Source organism: Myodes glareolus, chromosome 19 (genome assembly GCF_982192425.1).
Source record: "Myodes glareolus chromosome 19, mMyoGla1.1, whole genome shotgun sequence".
NCBI lineage: Eukaryota > Metazoa > Chordata > Mammalia > Rodentia > Cricetidae > Myodes > Myodes glareolus.
In genome coordinates, this window is record NC_142044.1 from 55,945,558 (window position 1) to 55,967,384 (window position 21,827).

Genomic DNA, 21,827 nt, shown 5'->3' on the forward strand with positions numbered 1-21,827 from the left:
AATACTGTGCCAAAACAATCTGACCAAATTTTGTTTCTGTAAAAGTTTACATTTCAAGTATTTCACTAAAAGCAATAATGTAAATGACTTCATAAAACAATTCAATACGTAGCTTTCCTGATTTAGATTATACTATTTACATAAAACACACACTTTTTAGAAAGCTATGTAAATAACACTTTAGAACCACTGTTATACTTATGCATATATCTATTAATAGTTTGCTATATTATCCATAAAGCTTTCATAATATACAAAAAAATGTCATCTAAAACAACTTCCTTTCTATTAACCTCTTAAAGAGAAGAAATTTGAGAGAAAAAAAGATCTCAAGTTTGTGAAAACCAGATTACTTACCAGTAACTTGAGCTATCCTATTGGGTCTTTTCCCTCACAGATCCACCCCTTCCTTCTGTCCATCTCGAGGATCCTCGTGAAGCGCATCCACGGGAACTGAGGGCATGCAGCACAGATGCATACGTGAGAAAGCTGGGGTGGGCTTAGGAGGCTAGAGACATGCTGCAGGCACTCACTTACCTTCCTGAAATGGGATTGCAACGGTCCCTTGGTCCTCGAGCCATTCACAATAGCTTCAAAGAATGTGGATCTGTGGAGATTACCCAATAGGAGAACTCCAGTTACTGGTAAGTGATCCAGTTTTTTCTTCTCTATCAGAATAAGAAGATTTTTTAATTTTATTTGAGATTATTAACTCATGTAATGCTATAGGAGGAACAGATGTAAATGTACTACAGAGCTAAACATGTACTCACCAAAGGAAAAAAATGGATAAAAAACAGTATTCGACTATTTGGCAAAATCAGAAATACAAGGAAAATACAGATATTTGAATGATTTAATTTTTTTTAAAGATTTTATTTATTTATTATGTATACAGTATTCTCAGTATTCTGTCTGAATGTATGCTTGCAGGCCAGAAGAGGGCACCAGATCTCATTACAGATGGTTGTGAGCCACCATGTGGTTGCTGGGAATTGAACTCAGGACCTTTGGAAGAGCAGGCAGTGCTCTTAACCACTGAGCCATCTCTCCAGCCCAGAATGATTTAATTTTTAAATGTTTACTATAATAGCAGCTGTATTTTAAAAATACAAAAAATCAGCTATGAAGCTTGCATTTCATTGAACCACCAACATCATTTTGTAATACTAATAAAACAATACACAGTTGATCAAAATCTGTCATTTCTTAGGATTATCAGGCCACCATGGTTGCTTTTATACTAAAATTTACACAGTTGTCGTGGTTGGAGACTTCAGATTAGAATTACTATGGGTTCCGATTAGCAAGCATAAAAGTACTATAGTCGTTGAAAAATAACAAACTCTTGTTTTCTGTTGTTGGTGGTGGTTTATTTTTTTATCTTTTGGTTCTTAAATACTTAAACAAGCATGTCTGTCATTTAAAGAAAAGTTCTAATCAAAAGGAAGAAGAAAGGCCTGGGGAGATGGCTTAGCAGTTAACATGCTTGCCTTACAAATATAAATACCTGGGTTCAAACTGCATAACCCATGTAACAAAAAGCTAATTGTTGCTGTAGGATGGTGCAAACCTTTAATCCCAGCACTTGGGAGGCAGTGTCAGGTGGATCTCTGAGTGCAAGAGCAGCTTGGTTTACACAGCCAGTTCCGAGGACACCAGGGATACAGTGAGAACCTGTCTCAACCTTTAAAAAGCTGGCTGTGGTGGTATGCTCTTGGAGTCCTGGTGGCCAAGGAGGCAGAGACAGATGGATTTGGGGGGTTGATGGCTTGCTACCCAAGCTTACTTGGTAAGTGCCAAGTTAGTGAGAGATCCTGTCTCAAAAAGTAAAAGACTAGGGCTGAGGATTAAGCTCAGTGCTAGAATGTTTGCCCTGAGTTAGTCCTCGGCTCCAGAAAGAAAGGGAGGGAGGGGAAAAAATGACACCTAAGGTCATGTACACACACAAACACAAAGGAAAGAGACCCCAGGCAGAATTTAATCTCATCCTCAAATGTATGTAAGGTGTCCTATTGCCTTTAACTCCACACATCCACTCTGTAACTGGCTGCAGCAGTGATACACTCCAGCCCTATACTGTACTAGTAGCACTAGATACAGATGGATTTCAGTATTTTTACCATTGTACTATTAACATCCATTCCCTACCTTCCAGATCCTCCTAATATTCCGTTTTGAAACAAGGATTCATATAGCCCAGGTTAGGCTTGAACTTCTGATATGCCTGCCTTCACTTCCAAAATGTGAGAATTATAGGTATGTACCATGACTCCTAGTTTATGTCAAGCTGAAGACTTAACCCAGGACTTTACGAATGCTAGGCAATCACTCTATCAACTGAGCTACCTATACCAGTCCACCTTCTAGATTCTTGCAGCTTCATCATTCTTCATTCCATGGAAATAAACTAAAGAAACGGTATAGGTTTCTCCTGTTTCATCTATAAGATTATATAGGACTAAATAATATAATTTCTCCACAGAAACAAATTTGGAATATAAAGATCTTACATTCCAATACTGTTATGCAGTATATAATACAGGGTACAAATATCAAAGTCTGATAGTACTTTGCTGAGATTTTTGCTAATTCTCATTTCATTTTAACATGCACATTTCTCTGGGTAAATTACATCATTTTCTATAAACCTAAGCCTAAAGTAAAATAATTGTGAATGATTTCGTTTTTAAATGACTAATCCATTCAAATTGGGTACTACAGCCATGTATACTACATTGCCTGCTGGGATATAGCCTGAGTGTCTCCCCAACTATCTTTTTCAAGCAACACCTTCAAATATTTTGTTACTGACACAAACAGCAGGCTCCATTTTAACTTATAATATAAAGACTAGGTTTTGTTTGTTATTAAGACAGGGTTTCTCTGTGGAGCCCTGGCTGTCCTGGAACTCTGTAGTCCGAGCTGCACAGTAGGAAGCTATCTGGAAAGGAACATTGCGGGGAGGTAGTGCAGTTGTAGAGTACTTGCCTAAAATGTACAAACTCCTAGGTTCAATGCCCAGCATTCAGAACAAGAGAGTGGATAAGGTAAGGGTAGCAGGCTATACTCAATGTTCGAGCACTTGCCTACTATGCATGAGGCCTTGGATTCCATCTCCAGCACTGTCTCTCTGTCTCTGTCTCTCTTTCACACATACACAAACACTGAATTTTAACTACATAAATCACTATCAATATCATTCCAATACATAATTACAAGGCATTATATTATATTTACCTTAGTAATGGAAGCTCTTCAGACATTAAAACTTGCCAGAAACATTATTGCAAGCTGTTTCCACACCCTAGTGCCTAATTTATAAGACAGGATCATATAAGAGCAGTTGCCAAAAAATTCTGAGTGAAAATATGAGGTCAGTCTATGTCCACTTTCTCGAGTGATAGTTCACAGCTAACAATGTGTAAGTTGTTGTCAAAAGTGCAGGTAAGTCTTAGTCCCTGGTACTCCTGCTCTACCCCCGACAACTGCCTTTTCCTATGTACACTCTGGGTTTCCCTAATGAGCTTCCCCCTCAACAGACAATCCTGCCAACAATAAAAAGTTTTAAGTGTAAACTGTGGTGGGCCCTGAAGTGACTGCAACTCTAGCTGACAACTTGATTACAGTTTTGTGACAAGAGGGAAAATTTAACAGCTGCAATATTAAAATTATTCTGACCAGATCTTACAGTCATGCAACACTTTTCAAATCAATTCTTTTTTAATGATCTGTTTTATTTTTATTTTATATGTATTGGTACTTTGCCTCCATGTACATAAATACAAAGTGTATTCTGGTGCCTGTGGCAGTCAAAAAAGGGGGCTTGGTCCTTGAAACTGAAGTTATAAATAAGTGTAAAGTGTCCGTGGGTGCTGGGACTCAAACCCTGGTGCTACGGACCGCAGAATTATGTATGCAGTAAGAGCTCACTGAGCAATTTAGGGGTCAGCCCATCAGAGATGCCTGTCTCATGGAGACAGATCTTATGAAGCAAGGCAATGAGGGATGCTGTCAGCAGAGATGCCCATCTGATGGAGACACCTTATCTAACAGGGCGATAAGGTGTACTGCCTTCTGAACCTGTCACCTGTCTTCACTGCAGATTTCTTGTGTTATGAGCTCTTTCCCTCACATTACAGCTTGGGGAATTTGCCCACAGCACTACAGTCTTAATCAATTACTGGGCACAATATCCCCTATGCATTAGTACATTGGATGGCTGTTCCCAGCAATACGTGATTCTGGCAAGAAAGTAATCACAGTCAATACCCTTGCTCTCTCAACCAGGTCTTTGTGTAAACTTAGAAGTCTGCCCCCCTGCAATTACCTTCCTTGGCAGACAGTTGGTCAGTGTTAGAGTCCAGGCAAAGAGACCTCTATTAAGACATTCACAGATATCCAGGGACAAGAATTACGGCATGTCTGAACTTGTCTCTGAGTCACAGCTCTCAGAGAGATAAAGAGCAAGAATGTGTCCTGGATTCACTCTACCAGCAAATAGGAAAAGTGACATCCCAAGCTAACCTCACATTAATCTTAAAGCATGTCAGTTCTTCACTTGCCAGTTACTAGTATGAATCTGTGTCTCAAAGTTGTCACTGGGCACTGTGCCTCCCCTTGTCTAGTTGAGGTTTTGCTCTTATGGCCTTGTGACCTTATGTTGCCATGGCAAAGGCTCTGCCCTTATAGCTTAGCCTAGGAATTTACTTCTGACCAATGAGAGCTACTCTTGTAACTACTTCTTTGGCTTCAAGCCTCCAGAGGAGAGGTAGTAGCTGGAGGGAGAAGTTGTCAGAAATTAGGAGAAATGTAAATGATTAAGAATGTAGAAAAATGAAGAAGAGGAAAAAGAATGAAACAGAATTGGAATTGAAATTAGAATTAAGAGAGAATTAAAGCTACAGACAATTAGGACAGAATAATTAGATTAGAGGTAGAAGAAAAAAAGAGAATAATAAAGAACATGACTCTCAGAATGTTTATGAAGTTACTATAGAGATTTTTTCAACCCCTCCTTCATTCCTGACAGGCATTTCATCTTTGGGACCCTGGATAGGGGCTAGAGCAGGTCACTTAACCCTTACACCCTAGTCTAAGAGCAACAAGTGCTCTCAACCACCGAGAAATCTCACAAGTTCCTCAAATCAGTTAATGACAACCCCTAAAAAACAAGTGCATATTTTCTGTATAAAACTGGCTTTATAAAACAGCGGCAGATTTTTCTAATGTGAATTTAACATAGTCTTAAGTTAACAGTACTAGTTCATGACAACTGAAGGGTTGTTCTGAGCATCTCCTTTTCCTTCTTTATTACCAATGAGCGAGGTTTAAGTAAAAATTCCCTTTACATTTTACCAGGAGCAATTCTAATCATTCACGTTTACAGTAATCCCACCTCACTTTAAAAGTGCATGTTCAAACCGTAGAGATGGCACAATGCGGGCATCTGAATTTCATCCCCAGACCCCACATAATAAAAGAAAAAAACCAACTCCTCAAAGCTGCTCTCTAAACCCCACACAGGAGACACATAAACACACAAACGCAGTACAGTGACACATAGGACTGAGAATGGAATTCATTTGCAGAGAATTTGCCTGTGTCGTTTAATACCCAGCACTGAAAAAAATTTAAAAAGTCACCTCCACAAGAGAAGCTTCCTCCCCTCTGTCTTTGTAGTTCCCATAATGTCCCTTGTTATCACATCTCATATCTGGATTATTTTAGCTTAGACCCATGAGGGTAAGCATATACCTGTTCCAACACTGCTACCTCATCTGGCACCAGCCTCACAACTGCATTTCAAAACTTAAGCATTTTCAGCCGTCACCAGAAACTCACTCATCATCAGATCTAGCCTCAGCTAGTTTCCTGAGTGCTTGTGCTCTAAATAACTTAGCACTCACAGAACCGGGATCAAACCTAATGTCCTACAGGGTGATCATCTACTCAGTGAGCTTATCAGCTGAATGCCGTGAGTCTCCCTCCTAAACAGACAACAGACAGAGGAGCTTCCTCGAGCCACACATGCTCCCTCACAAAGAGCTATGCAACTGTCCATACATTTCAAAGCTACCACTAAGTTCTTTACAATTTAAAAAATTTTTGACACCAGAACCAACCCAAATTTGGGGGGATATTATTTATATTATATTCTGTAACTACAAGTAAGAGCTACATTTAAAAATATAGCTTTTTCCCTCCTCCAAAGAAGTATGGTTTTAAAAATAGATATTACTAACTAATTATGCCAATCTTCTTTGGGCATCAAAGCTAGCTAACAGCATAATTGTATTCATCTTCCTACCTACTAATATTAATCTCTTTTATTTAACCTATGTATGCAATTCAAAACTATTGTATTTGAAGAGCTGAAGACAAGCGAAATGCCGTATTATCATCCCTTACAAATTAAAGTATTCATAAAAATTCTCTACCTGTGAAAACAAATGTTAAACTGGATTCGGTAAATGCATGTCATGTATGTATCTATTATACAGAACTTCATGGGGGAAAGCACTTTATCCTGCTTCTGCAACACTCCATTCTCCAGGGCTTCTTCCTAGCTACTGTTCCCTCCTCCAATTCTTTTGTGCTCATCTTCTACCACTGGAGGGAGCAGACTGGGGACATTTCTCCAAGGTCTCCCGAAGTCTCTTTTCTCATTTATGCACTCTACTCTCTCTATTATAATCTTCCTCATCCCCTTCCTCGGCTTCTACCTAGTCATGCTTGCCAATACATATTAATAGATGTGTATTGATAGCTTCTCTTTCCTAAGCTCTTCTCCACATATCTAACTGCACCAGATCGACCCTTTCAGACTTCCTCTAGGCACCTAAGACTTAACAAAGATAAAAGTACACTACTACCTTCATGACACTTATTGACTCGAAAGTCTACTTATCCAATGGCGTAAGTCAGCCAGACTGCAATTGAGATTCCTTCTTCCACACATCCCAGTTTTCTACTCCTATAACCATACCCAATTAACAATCAAGTCCTATAAATTTTCCCCTAAATATATTTAAAATTCATTCACTTCCCTCTGTACTAGAAGTGCCTTTTTCATACCATACTAAGCCTTGCCTAGATTGCTGCAATTTTTTCTCCTAAATGATCCACTGTAGTTTGGAGTCAAGAAGCAAATGTGATGAAATAAGAATAAAACACTACCGGCTGTGGCTCTAATCATACACTACAGTAATGGTGAAAGAAAACTGATCTTAAAGTGCTTAAAAATAAAATCACAGAAATTTAAGTTCTTTTATCCAGTAAAATGGGGGAAATAAAATGTGCCCCGTAACTCAAAATGAAATGAAATAAATGTTCCTTAGAAAGTAAGTGGAAACAAGTTTAAGGCAATACCACAATGAGATAAATAACAAAGGTCTCTATAGTTCAGTTAAGCATTTTCAGTTCCTGTGTAAGATGTAGACAGGCAGTGAGAATTTCAATTATCACTCTACAATCATTAGTGACTGACACATATTAAATACGCTACACTACACCATTTACCACATTTACTCATCACCAAAATCTCTTAGGAAACAAATGGCAAGGTGAAGATTTTGACCAAAATGTGACTCTTGGACCAATGGTTCCCTTAAGAAGAAAACATTCTAGGAAGGGAGAGTGAAACAAAATCAACATTCCTCCAGAACACAACCATCATTTTAGCAGAGAATGCTTTCGCATTTGCTGCTTAACACATCAGCATACACTGCTCTTCAAACACACTACTGGGGTGCTGCACAGATGGTAAATGTTAAACTTACTGTTCTGGTCGCAACGTCATATGACAATCGACATCGCTAGACTAAAGAGTCCATTTATTTCTACTCTCACCCCTCCTGACACACACAAGCAGGAGGAAAGGGAAGAGGAGGTGTAAGACAGGAGGAAGGTAGATTAAAAACACGTCACTGAAGCAGTCTGTGGGAAATGACTCTCAAGTTCTGACAGTGTGGGTTAGCACACTGGGATCCAAGTGTTTAATACTCAGGACTACTACTGTACCAGCACTGGCACACCTGATTGCTTTAGCTAACACTTTTAAGAATAGGCCCTGTGCTAAGAACTTTACAGTCACTACTTTCATTTAAAACTGAAGAAAGTATTTTATAATCTCCATTTTTTTAAAAATGAGGAAAACTGATACTAAAAATTCAGAAAAAGGTAAAATAAAAACAAATCTAAAAAGCTTACAAAAGGAAAAAACAAAACAACAAAAACTCAAATCCAAGAGTGGAACTCCAGCATCTACAACTTAAACACCATGCTGCTAACTGCAGGGAACTCTTACAATTTAGATTCTCTGAATGTTTGCTTGCTGTTCATTATGACACTAGAGACATGCAAGAATTAAAAACAAGTATGCATGCTACCACAAGTCTAGGTGGACTGTGAAGAGCGGGACATTTTCCACCTTGGCCAGAGCGGTAGCACTCCCCTGCTGATTCAGAAGACTTGGCTAAGACTTCTGCTAAGAAACAAGTATTTCCTAAGTGAGTCAAGTATGGAGGCACATGCCTTTAGTCCCAGCAGAGGCAGGCAATCTCTGAGTTCCAGACCAGCCTGGTCTACACAGCAAGTTCCAGAACAGTCCGGCTACACAGATAAACCCTGTTTTGAAAAACCAAAAGCATTATGTGTCTGTCCAGGCACTGAAATAGCCCAAACAAGTGGTCATGCTTTATCTAAATTAAATGGCTGTGATTGGTCCAAGCAATCCTCCCTCAGCTTCCCACAAGTTAGTATTACAGATACAAGCTTTCATGTCCTGCTCTTTGGTTCCTATTTATAGGAAGTGTGTTTTATGTTAAAAGTTACCAATAAATACAGCTACATCTAGATATGAGCAAAATTAGAAGAAACCCTTAAGATGCTTGTTAGGGAGTTTACATTTAACCTTGGCTAGATAAAAGACCCTAAATCTCCAAATACTTTAATCACAAATTAACTAGCTATTGGCCTGGCCTGTCTCCACACCATCACCTCCACCACCAACATATTAGACTACAGCCTTAAGTCCAAACACAACACAAAGAAAAGAAAAAAACAGTGAGGACCTCATTCTATCAGACTTCCAGCACTACCAATTGGTTCTCTAGGACAACACTACCAATATCTTCCAAATGTCTGTACCCAACAGTGCCCTGAACTCATTTAAGAACCTGAACACCAAACTCCTACCACAAATCTCTGAGTCTTCCCTCTGAAGACTGTCTGAGACCTCCTGGACATCAAGCAATCACAATTAGCATGTCCCAGGAAATGAGAATGCACTCGAGGTTCCTGAAAGATCCCTTCCAACCCTAAAATTTTAGTTCTACAATTTTCTAAAATAAACAGCATTATCAAATGTCTACAGAATCTTTTAAAGTAGATGACTGTCAATGATAGAACAACTTATGTAACAATAGGAAGACTAGAAATCTTAAGAATAAAATAAAACACTAGATGTTCAATATAACAAATATTTGGTTAAATGAATACTTTCTTTAAAAATCATAACAACATAATATTTTATTACAAACTTTAAATGGAATGATATAAGGAAAACACGAGTTTTAAACCAAAGGTTTCATTAAAGAATTTAGAAGAAACTTTTGGTTTAAAATCTTTGAATGAGCAGGGTAGTGGTGGTACACGCCTTTAATCCCAGCACTGGGGAGGCAGAGGCAGGTGAATTTCCATGAATTTGAGGCCAGCCTGGTCTACAGAGCTAGTTCCAGGACAGCAAGGTCTACACAGAGAAACCCTGTCTCAAAAAGCGAAACAAACAAACAAACAAAAAACTTGAATGACAGCTGGCACCCCAATGTTGCACTCCCACTAAGTGACTAAGTGTAATAGCACTCTAGGTAACCCTGAGACACAATAAAGTGACACCTCAGCTAGTTGTATAAACTCTCTACCGAAGAAGAAAGAATGAAAGAGACCAAGCAGCTGACAACCTGCTGAATATCTGGCTCTGGTACCGTGCTGTGACTAGATACTCCTCCTTCCCAACCACAGAGACTAGGTTAAGGCAAATGGAAGGCTACCTAGGAAGGGACTGTGATCACAGCAAAGCACCAATTAGTAGGAGAAATGCTTTGACTGAATTCCTAATGGTCATTAAAACTAACCTGGCAACAAGAAGCTGTTGACATGTCTTCCAGAACAGTGAAAGCCGCCACTTACCACTTAATGCTGTTTGTTTTGACTGCATGTATGTATTTGCACCACATAAGGGCTTAGTGCCAAGAAGGTCAGAAAAGGACACCAGATTCCCTAGAACTTGAATTACGGATGGTTGTAAACCACCGTGTGAGTGCCAGGAACGGAATCCAGGTCTTCTGCAAGAGCAACAAATGTTCTCACCCGCTGCCACCTCTCCAGTTCCCCATAGACATCCTCACCCCCAATGAACAAATACCTTAAATTGAAGAAGTCACTCAGGAACTTAAAATTTAGTCTAGGAACATAATACATTTCATAAAATGTCATAATTTTACTGTTGTCATGAAAATCTTATCACTTTTAGTCTACATAATTTTTTGTTTGGTTGTTAGGTTTGGGTTTGGGGGGTATTTGCTTGTTGTTGTTGTTTGAGAGAATCTCTCCACATATCTCTGCCTGTTCTGGAACATGCTATATAAACGAGGCCAGGAGCCTTCCGCCTCTGCCTTCCAAGGGCTAAGATAAAAGACATGAGGCGCCACACCTGGATCCAGACTATATAACTTTCAATAACTGAATAAGATGACCCAAAGTATTGCAAATGAAATCATAAAAAAATAATAACTTTCCAAAGCTCCCTTTAAAATGCTAAGGGAGAACCTGCAGGATAGCTTAGCAAGTCCAGGTCCCTGCTGGGCAAGCCTGATGCCTGAGTCATCAACAGATAAGAAGAGAACCAATTCTCAAAGGTTCTCTTCTAACCTCCATGGACACACACACACACACACACACACACACACACACCCCAAAAGTCAAAGAAGTTTTTAAACATTAAGGTTTTCTATACAATATCATCCTTCTTATGAAGACAATTGGAACTTATGAACTAAATAATCTGATAAAAACCTTTTAAACATGATCTTAAAAATGTTTAGAAAACTCATTAGTCATAGAGAAAAGAAAAATTAAAGAAATGTTAATTGGAAACATTTAAATATCTAGAATGCTACAGGTGCTTTCCTAGTTTGGGAGGACTGAAATGAATAAAACATTACCTGCCCTACAGAGCAGATAAACATCTCAATAATATGACTGCATTTTGATGATTCACTAGGAATAATCACACAGCACAACCACACACTCAAAAATGTCAATGTGGGAAAGGGTAAAGTGTTCATCAGCAGTGCCAGCTGAGAATACTTCAGTGACACCTCACAGAAGCGATTAAGATATTTGTGCTGCCTGGATTTGTCAACTTTACACACACTAGAGTCGCTAGAGAGGAGGGAGCCTCAGCTGAGAGCTGCTTCCATTAGATTGGGCTGTAGGCAAACCTGTAGGGCATTTTCTTAAATAGTGATTGATGTGGGAGGGTCCAGCCCAGTGTAATGGAACTACCCCTGGGCTGGTGGGTCCTGGGTTCCATAAGAAAACAGGCTGAAGCTGGACAGTGGTGGCACATGCCTTAAATCCCTAGCACACGGGAGGCAAAGACAGGCGGATCTCTGTGAGTTCAAGGCTAGCCTGGTCTATAGAGCAAGTTCCAGGACAGGCCCCAAAGCTACAGAGAAACCCTGACTAAAAAAAAAAAGAAAAGAAAAAGAAAAAAAAACAAAGAAACAAAGAAAGAGAAAGCATGCGCGAGCATGTGCAAGCAAGCGAGCAAGCAGACTGAGCAACCCACGGAGAACAAGTCAGGAAAGAAGCACTCTTCCACGGCCTCTGTATCAGCTCCTACCTCCCAGATTCCTCCCAGTTTGAGTTCCTGTTCTGACTTCCTTCAATGATAGATACTGATGTCGATGAGCAAGTCAAATAAACCCTTTCCTCCCCGATTTGGTCTGGTCATGGTGTTTCATCACAGCAATAGTGACCCTAACTGAGATATATACACAGCAGGAAGTGAGGCTAGGAAAATAATTTAGGAATGACTTACTATGGATTTGATGTTGTGGAACTCTGTTGTTCACACTTGAAATGGCCATTGCCATCTTGGAAATCACAGAAGTTGTGACTGTCAACTGAGATCTTCCTAGGACTGGGCTCACTCAGTTTGGCCCCATGCCAAAGCCTCAGTGCCTGCTGAGCTTCTTAGTGAGATGGTCTCTACCAGGTACATGAACACTGAGAACATCTAAGTGACCTAAACCAGCATAAAAATCAGGCTTCAAAGGTGGAAAAGTTAGTGCTGGAATGATAGCTCAGCAGTTAAGAGCACTGGTTACTCTTCCAGGGTACCCAGGTTCAATTTCCACATGGCAACTTCCATAGCTCTAGTCCCAGAGAATCTGACACTCTCTTCAAGCCTCTGAAGGTACTGATACATGCAGACATGACAAACATCCAGACACATAAAATACATTTTTAAATGAAAAAAAAAAGTTAAAAAAGTGCTAAAGCAATCAAGAAGGCCTGTCATGATGGCCACTAAAAGACACGTGTGATGGAGAAATGCTAGTTTCTAGGAGAAATGCTGATAACCAAATTGAGTACTTTATGAGCCTCTGGGAAGCTTCAGTGAAGGTATAAAGGATTAAAAAATATTAAACTTGTTCCAGGGATGGGCAATTGCTCCCAGAGTATCCTATGTACTCCCCCACCCTGGGAAGTACAAACTGCTCTCCCAGTTTGGGATCTTTCAACACCCAGGTGTAGCCAACGAGAAAGCAAAAGCTAGCAGTAGTACTGCCTGCTTAGAGTCTGTGGAGCAAGCGAAAGCACAGCTCCCGAGGCACTAAATCTAGCTCTACCTTGCCCCTGGGGAACGTAAGGTGTCAGCCTCAGTAGCCAACCTGATACACCTGGGAGGAGGGACCTCAATTAAGGAATTGCCTATATCAGACTGGCTGTGGGTATGTCTGTGGGGCATTTTCTTAATTGCTAATTGACATCAGAGGGCCCAGTTCACTGTGAGCAATGCCACCCCTGGGCAGAGGCCCTAGGTTATGGTAAGGTAAGTAGTGGAACAAGTCACAAGGAGCCAACAAGCAAGCACTTTTTTTCCAGGTTCCTACCTTCCTGTTCCCTAAATGATAGACTATACTATGTAAGATGCAATAATCCTTTTTGTCCCACGTTGCTTTTGGTCAGTGTTTTATTTCAGCAACAGAAAAGCAAACCAGGACAGGGATGAGGAGTGGGGATGCACAAGACACAGGCAGTTCATCCATGACCATGGTTAGAGGAAAATAAGTGGTATTACCTATGGAGCTGCTCTATCCAAAACTACTCTTGAGAAAACTGATGCAAGTGAGGGGATCTTTCGTGCTGCTCTGGGCCCATCTTTTCTTCCTCTTGGCTGCTGAAGACCCACTGGCACCTGCCTCACTTCAATTACATAAAGCCTGAATGTCACATAGATTTAGAAAAGAATCTTGAAAACATGGAAAAGCAACTAAAAGAGCAAAAATGAGAAAATCAATTCACATAAGGCACATGGGTCATGAACGCTGCAAAATTCTTGAGTTTTATGGCTGGGTCAGGTGCCAGTAACAAGGTAACTGAAAAATATCCTACAACTGTCTATGCCTATAAACTTTAAAACCATGGTTAAGAATTTTCATGAAGGTACCCTGCATGGATGGAAAAAAAAAGCACTTCTGGAAGTCACAAGGTTACTAAATAAAAATTCTAGTGCCAGGCTAGGAGGATCACTGAAGCTACACAAATAAAAAAGGCTACTGCTGGTGCTTTAGGTTGTATGCTAAACTAGATGTTAAGACTCTACTACTGAAAACATCAAGAACTTTGGTTGCAGGACACGGGGTATCAGGATAGGCTGCGTCCAAAGCATACTCCCGACTAGCTATAACCGGTTTGTAGTACAGACAGGTACTATAAAGGCTGCTGAAGAATTGTTGCCCAAGGTCTTACTCAGCAATGTACCCTGCAAGCTAACACCATCAGTATGCCAGGCAAGCTGTGCCCACAGATGCAGAAGTGTCATGACTGATAAAGAACACTCAACCACCTTCCAAGGCCTGCTCCACTGAAGAAACTTAGGTTTGGAACTATGAGTCAGGATAAGGACCCATGGCTGAGAGGTCATAGAGCCTATGGAGAAGCTACTGCTGTGGCTTTGCTAAATGGGTATGACGTGCCCCCATCAACCTGCCTTTCATGTTTACGACCATGAATTATGACTGCTGTTGGCCCTGGTCAAAAAAACATCTTTTTGTAGGGTCAGATTTCTGCACACTCATAACCAGTCCAAGGCTGAGGATAAGTGACACTTACCATGAATAACAGCTCAATGCTCCACCCTAAATAAGAGAAAATGACATCAAGGCTCAGGGATCACGTGGAAAAGGGGGCATAAGGAATGAGATCTAAGAGACAGAGGACAAAGTAGAATGCTGAGGAACTCTGTTCTCCAGCCACCGCCATCCTGAAGTCAGTGCGGCTGCAAAGACATTTCCTAACTGAAGGGGCGACAGTACAGGAATCTAAGACCCGCAAGCCACCCTTCTACTCTGTGAAAATATACAAACAGTCCCTGGTAGAGGGGAGTCTCTTCTTGGGGGTGCACGCTCCTCTTATAAGCAACCCCAATTAAACTTACTGGTTCGCCGAGCTAGCTGTACAATTGTGTCTTTGGTCAGTTACTGCCTCTCCACCCGAGGCGAATACAATCAGGACTGCCCGAGAATAGCACAGACAGCTGAGCGCCATGCTTTGGAACTCATCATTTATTTAGTAGCCAATTTTTTAAACATACAAGGACCAGCATCAGTGTAGGTTTTGTAAAAGATGTATGCAGCATTTTGAGAAAGAGATCAATTAGTCTAATATCACATTATCTCATGGAAAAAATGGCACAGGATTCTGAACTGTAAGAACAGAAATGAGAGACAATCTATAAAAGATTGTACAAAAAAATAACAGTAAGTTTGAGTCAAGGTTAAGACAATGGTGGTTTCTAGCTTAGGTACTAGAAAATGTTTATGACACATACAAGGTAAAGAATATATAAAAGTCAAATATGATTAGGTAAAAATTAATTTCAGAGACTTGCTAGGAAAAAAGGAGTGTTGGTGATATCAAAGAAGAAATATTTTAATTCAAAAACAAAAGCCACCAACATGCAAGACCAAGAAGGTGACACAGCAAAGAAGACTAACGTCAAGTCAACAAGTTTTAGCAGTAAGGCAGATCACCATTCATCAGGCTAAACAGGAAGTACAATGAGGATCTGCTCAGCTCAACCTACTAGGCTGGAAACACAGGCCTGTAAAGCTACGGGCCAGAAGTTCAGTTTCTGGTATCAGAATCTTGTCATACTCTCAAAAGCTACATTTACATGGACATTCATTTATTTTTATTTTATGAGTGTTTGACTGCATACATGTATATGCCCTACATGCAGGCAATGCCCAACGAGATCAGAAGAGGTCACCAGATCTCTTAACAGCAGCCAGTGGCAGGTGCTGGGAATCGAATCTTGATTCTCTGGAACAGCAACAAAGCACTCTTAAGTTCTGGGCCATCTCTCAGCCTGTTTATGTGTTCTCGTCTATGTATATTGCTCTGGAAATAAGAACAGACCAAGCTCAGTGACACACCACTTGCTTTATCACTGACGAGACCTTGAAATCTATGTCCAGAAAACACAAATACATGTTTGCTGGTTCATTTTTAAACACATCACATTTTAATTAAATGATATATTCTTTATAAGGAGAAAGACCCTCTGCATTTTCCAAAATAAAGATAAGTTTGTGTATAAAGATTTATTTTTTTTGGCATGCTTCCCACATCTGCTTAACCAAAGTGTGTTCTGTCATACCTAGTCAAGCATTTAATTTCTTGCACTATGTTATCTTGATCCAAGAACATGAAATATATTTAGGCTCCAAAAATATGTAAAAGAAAAAAAAGTTTCCTCTTTTAAAAAAAAAGTAGTTGTTTCTTTTTCTTTTTATTGTATGCATTCGTGTTTTTCCTACATCTATGTATGTGCAAAACTATTGGATTCCCCTGCAATGAAGTTAGACACTAGTGCTGGGAATTGAACCTGGATCCTCTAGAACAACCAGTGCTCTTAACTGCTGAGCCATCTCTTCAGCCCCAGCATTGTTTCTTAAAGTTAGTTGCAATGGAAAACCTAAAACCACCATCAACTAAGTTTTCAAGATATTTCCTCAAAAACCTGTCTATTTTGTACTTTGATTATCCACGCATGGCTCTTTAACACCATATTGCATTGATTATCAGGAAATAACAGTTCACTAAGTTATACAGATCTTCCAAATATGGAGACAGTTCAAGAAAATACCAGAAATTACATTCACTGATATCATTACTTGTAACATGAGGGGCTGTTTGTTTGTTGGGGGTTTCTGTCCCGCCCAGTACCCCACAGCCGGCAAGCCCAAAGAAAACCATACAAAGATCTCTATTATTTATAAAGCTGATTGGTCCATTAGGTCAGGCTTCTTACTGGCTAACTCTCACATCCTGATTAACCCATTTTTCTGATCTATGTTAGCCATGTGGCTCAGCACCTTTTTCGGTGGGGCAGCTCACATCTTGCTGCTTCAGTGATCTGGGCAGGAGTGGGAGGAATCAGCTTCCTCCTCCCCAGAATTTTCCTGCTCTCCTTGCATCATTTCCACTTCCTGTCTGGTTTTCCCACCTACACCTCCTGCCTGACCAATCAGCGTTTACTTAAAACATGATTGACAGAATACAGACAATTCCCCTGCACCAATTACCAATCTTACCAGACCCCAAAAAAAAAAAATGGAGAAAAGCAAAACATAAAAGGGATGTATACAAAAACTTCTGAATATTCAGAAGTACCAAAGCTCATTATTTTGATTATGGGTTTTCACTTGGCTTATATCACTGATAAAAAAAAAACACCATCAAATTTTCTCTTGACAATGACAAACTCACTGCGTTTACTTTCAGAAAATACCTGTGAAAGACTCGCATCTGAGTAATTCTGATTGTCCAGGTCGCCTTTACAGTGAAAGCAGTCCTTCATGTAAATGACAACAGCAGCTGGACCTGCACCAAGGCAGCACAGCATCTTCCTTTGTCTCCAGCAGAGGAGCGACACATGTGCTTCCCGTTTTGTCAGACTACTGGAGCAAAGATAACAGAACTACCTGTTACCTGCTTCACAGGAGCACTCTCGGGTGGGTTTTCAGCAGATGGTGGGGAAGGGTACACTGACTACAATGGCACAATGGACACAATGTACAATAACTACAGTGTACAAGGGTACACTGCTTTGACTCACGCTGAAACGAACATTTTCACATTTCACTACACAGTTAACAGTGAGAAGAATAAACAACAGCTCAGTGCTGTTAATAAAACAGCTTGGATGTCACAGATTAACTATTATAAAATAAGAAGGCTCCTCCTTCCTCACTCTGAAAGTCATTACTAGATACAATTCCAACACTTAATCCCCTTCACAGTTTCCCTACTGAACAAGAACTTTGTGTGAGTTCTTTAACCCAAGATGAAGAGAGGATAAGCACTTGAGAATAGGTCCCTAGGAACAAGTAAAGTGCTCTTCAGGTAGTGGAGGATAAGAAACTGGGTTTCAACAGAAAATCCAGACCATTACACGGCCCTTGTTTTGCTTCTTTTATTTCTATACCAAGTGTCTATAAAAAACTGGTACCAAACCTCAAACTAACAAACAGAAAGCCACTGTGACAGATAATAGCTACACTGTAAACACTTTCACCTGATATAGGTGGTTACTATAGAATTTCTTCAAAATGTGTACTTTATAGTTCATTACTACTTTATAGAACCTGAAATAACCTTTTACCAAGAGTCAACTCCTAACCATAATACTGTGTTAGCTATAAAGTATACATATATTTTAATAGGTAATTTTATCTTTTCTGTTCACACTAAAAATATATACCTCAAATAAAGAATTTACTTTTTATTTATTTTATGAGTGTTTTGCCTGCATTTATGTCTATATATCATGTATGTGCTTGTTACTAACAGAGACCAGACGAGGCCATCAGAGCCTCTAAAACTGGACTTACAGATGGCTGTGAGCTGCCAAATGAGTTCTGAGAATGGAACCTAGGTCCTCTGGAAAAGCACCTTGTGCTCTTAATTGATGCAACACCTTTCCAGCCCTTTACTTACAAAATTATATATAGTCCAAAGTGTTCCTCACCTACAAAACACTAACAAAAGCAAAGAAACTACAATTTCCTCACTACAGGGAGTACCTATCTCAGATCTGTACAACCAAACACACTAGAGAAGCTTGGTGAAGTGTTCAAATGAGACATGAGTTACCAGACTCCTGCCCACCATAAAAACCAGCACATTTCTACTGTGACATCTTCACATCTCCCCAAAATGAGACCAAGAAGACACTTACCCTGAAATATTAAAAATTACATTACCGGGAATGCCTGAATGCCTGTAGGACTAGGATGACTGATGAACTAGCATTAAGACAACAGTTCAAAACCAAAGTAAAAAACTTTGTTACTTTTATTTCTGTCTGCTATCCAAATTAAGCAAGAAATTGTCCATTCCTACAAGGAGATATTCATCTTAATTCAATCATCCAGCAGTTAATACCTTCCTAGGCAATACTAAACACTTTCCTATTACGTTTTTTAATACTTCCTTACTACATAAGTTATGTCCAGTCACATTTTATTCTGACATACCTGATAAGTATATAACCACATTCAGCAGAATGATACAACCTACTGAAGATGGAGTCAAAGGAAATACTCATGTTACAATATAAAGCACCTCAATCAGTTGCTTAAAAAAAAATTACACATCATCTGGGTTGGGGTGGCACGCGCCTGTAATCTGGAGGCAGAGGCAGGTGGATTTCTGAGTTCAAGGCCAGCCTAGTCTATAGCGCAAGTTTCAGGACAGCCAGGGGTACACAGAAAACCCGTCTCAAAAAAAAGAAAACTACAGATATATGTATGCACACACACACACACACACACACACACACACACACACACACACACCTATTCCAGTACAATCTTGAAAGATCAACACCATGAACTCACCTTCTATAGTGATCTGACGTTTCAGATGGCTGAGGCTTAACCTCACACTTGGCAACTAAGACAGATTCAGTTCAGAGGCCTTCCTGACCAAGGGATCCACATACTGGAAATGGTCATACAACAAGTCTTTGGCAAGCTGCATCCCTAAGCTCTGCAGCTGCCAACTCCTGCTGTGGTCCTTGCCAGCCTTATTCTTTAAATCCCCCAACTGCTAATAAACACGTCAACTGGGAGGAATAATTTCTCCCAGCCACCAAAACTTTGGTTTTTCATCTGTGTTCTGCAGTCCTTTAAATGTTTTCCTATTGTCCTGACAAGGATATACCCTGCATGTAATCAGTATCTACTTATTAACAATGACCTGTTCTACTGCTCTACCTAAACATGGATTCCACTCTCAATTTTAGAAACAGCAGAAGGACAGGTAACAGAAAACAGAGAAATGAGAGCTCTTACAGTTTTATATAATTTATGGTCACAGTCAGAAGAGATAATGCAGAGAAAGGAAGGAGGAAGCTGAGAGGTCATAGTGCAGAACACTTACTTTTAGGAACAGAGTGTCCCTTAGACTTCTGGTGAGTTGCCCAGAGCCTCTTCAGTTTCAATCCAAATGACAATGCTTCTCTGAGTCCTCAAGTAATATTTCCACCACTAAAAATTGGATCTACAAGAGCTCAGATATACTAATAAAAAAAAAAGTGTCAGGGGCCCCAGGTAGGCCTCTGACCAACTCCCCTGTGTACTATACTCTTCTTTCAGATGCCGGGTGTTCAGCCTGTGGCTTCTCTTCTGAGTGTCAACACCTACTCTATTCCTCAGGGCTCCTCTAACCCCAAGACTGACTGTGGAGTAGGACACCAGCTCCCCCCTTCCATGCTGTCCCTGCAAATAAACAAACAGGCCCTTCTAATTCCAGCATTTTTCTAATAGTGACAAAAGAATATGGGGGACAAAAAAAAGGAGCAATATAGCGACAGAAATTAGAATTATAGTAGCTGTCTCTACGTCAAAATGCCTGCCTCCCAAAAAAGTCAAATGTTCTACATATTGCTTATTTACAAATACATAGATATATGATTATGTATGCTAAGCCATTCCCAGCCTTACAGATTTATAAAGATACACCCTGCTTTTCGAAATACTTAAAACATTAGATCAAAAATAGCAAATAGTTTCTCTTTTTAGAATCTTTTCTTTAACTTACAAGGTATTTTAAAACTTGCTTTTTAATGAACATCATGAAACGCTGAAAATGTTGTATCTAATGTAAATAAGAATTCACTGTAAAAGCCTATTGAGATTTACAGGACAGGTGTGTGAAAAAAAAGCAACTAGTATTGTGGAGACAATAAAATCCTGACATGTCTTTACACTTAAAATTGTAATAAGATTCTATGAATTGCATTCAAGACCAATAAGTCATTTTTAGAAATAACTTGGACTACTCAGAATATGTCAAAATTATATAGGGCCTCTTTTTCAAGCAACAAGAAACTTCCCAGTGTTCTTACTGTGCTAAAGTGTATTTTAATAGGCTTCGTAGTATGAAAATATAAATACTTTATCTAAATATTGCTACAAATCACAAAGATTCTAAGAAGTGAATTCAAAGGCTACTTTCCAAGTGCACACAGATGGAGAATGTCACTGACTCTGAATTTCCTAGACTTAATCTTTGTGTTTATCTTTTAAAGACAATTATGACACACAACAAATTTTGGGCTCAAAACAGGCAAAGATCACGTTAACAAAAAAAAATCGTTCGTTCTCAAGATATTCAGATATTCGGAGTAAAAAATGTGTTCCTGAGTTCGCCTCCCAACTACTAAAGTGTAAAATATTACAGAAATGGAACAAAAACAAGACGCAAAGCCTTTGCCTGACCCTTCCGGACGTCCGTCACTAAGAAAGTTTAACCTATTCCGATCCTACAACGAGACACTTTTTTCCCCCCGAGGGTCGAATGACACCGCGGCCTTTCTTCCACCCTCTGCCCCCGCTGCACACCAACAACAATGCGGCCAACGTCTCCGTGCCAGGCTGGGAGGGGGCACCGCACCGGCCGCGCACAAGAATCGCAGCCGCCGGCGACCCCCTAGCACCATTCATCCTCCGCAGCGGCCGTTGCGGGCGCTACCGCCGCCGACCCCTTCGCCGCCGCGAGCCACGGCAGAGCTGGGTCGCGCCCCACCGCGGCCGCCGCCTGGCTGGCCGCCCCGCCGTCCCCGCGTCACGCGGGGGTGAGGGCGCGGGGGGTGGGGAGGGGGAGGACGCCGGCCGCGGGCGCGCGGGACTCACCGGGTGGAGGTGCCCTTCCGCACATCGCACATCATGCACTTGAAGGCCTCGGCGCTGTTCCGGAAGGTGCAGACGCTGCAGTCCCAGTAGCCCTCATCCGAGGCGGGCTTCGGCTGCCGCTTCGGCCTGCAGGACACAACCGGACACGACGCCGCAGCGCGGGGTCAGCGGCAGGCCGCGCCCGGCCCCCGTGCCCCGCCCCGCCCGGCCCGCGACCCCCGCCCCGCCCCCCCTCCCCACCCCCGGCGCCGCGCAGGGGAGGGGGGGAGCGCGGCCGCTGACCCCGGCCGCCATCGAGGCCCATTGTGGGCAGCAGCCGCGCGCCGCGCC

At 40.8% G+C, this 21,827-nt stretch overlaps 1 protein-coding gene across 1 annotated transcript in view; it reads right to left on the reverse strand.

Annotated features, from left to right (window-relative positions):
* Nucleotides 1-21,827, reverse strand: part of Yaf2 (YY1 associated factor 2) — a 69,604-nt gene that overhangs the window by 47,034 nt on the left and 743 nt on the right. Inside the window, 3 exon segments of the mRNA XM_085678787.2 lie at nucleotides 538-552; nucleotides 554-607; nucleotides 21,498-21,623. Coding sequence (XP_085534913.2) covers nucleotides 538-552; nucleotides 554-607; nucleotides 21,498-21,623 — 195 coding nt within the window.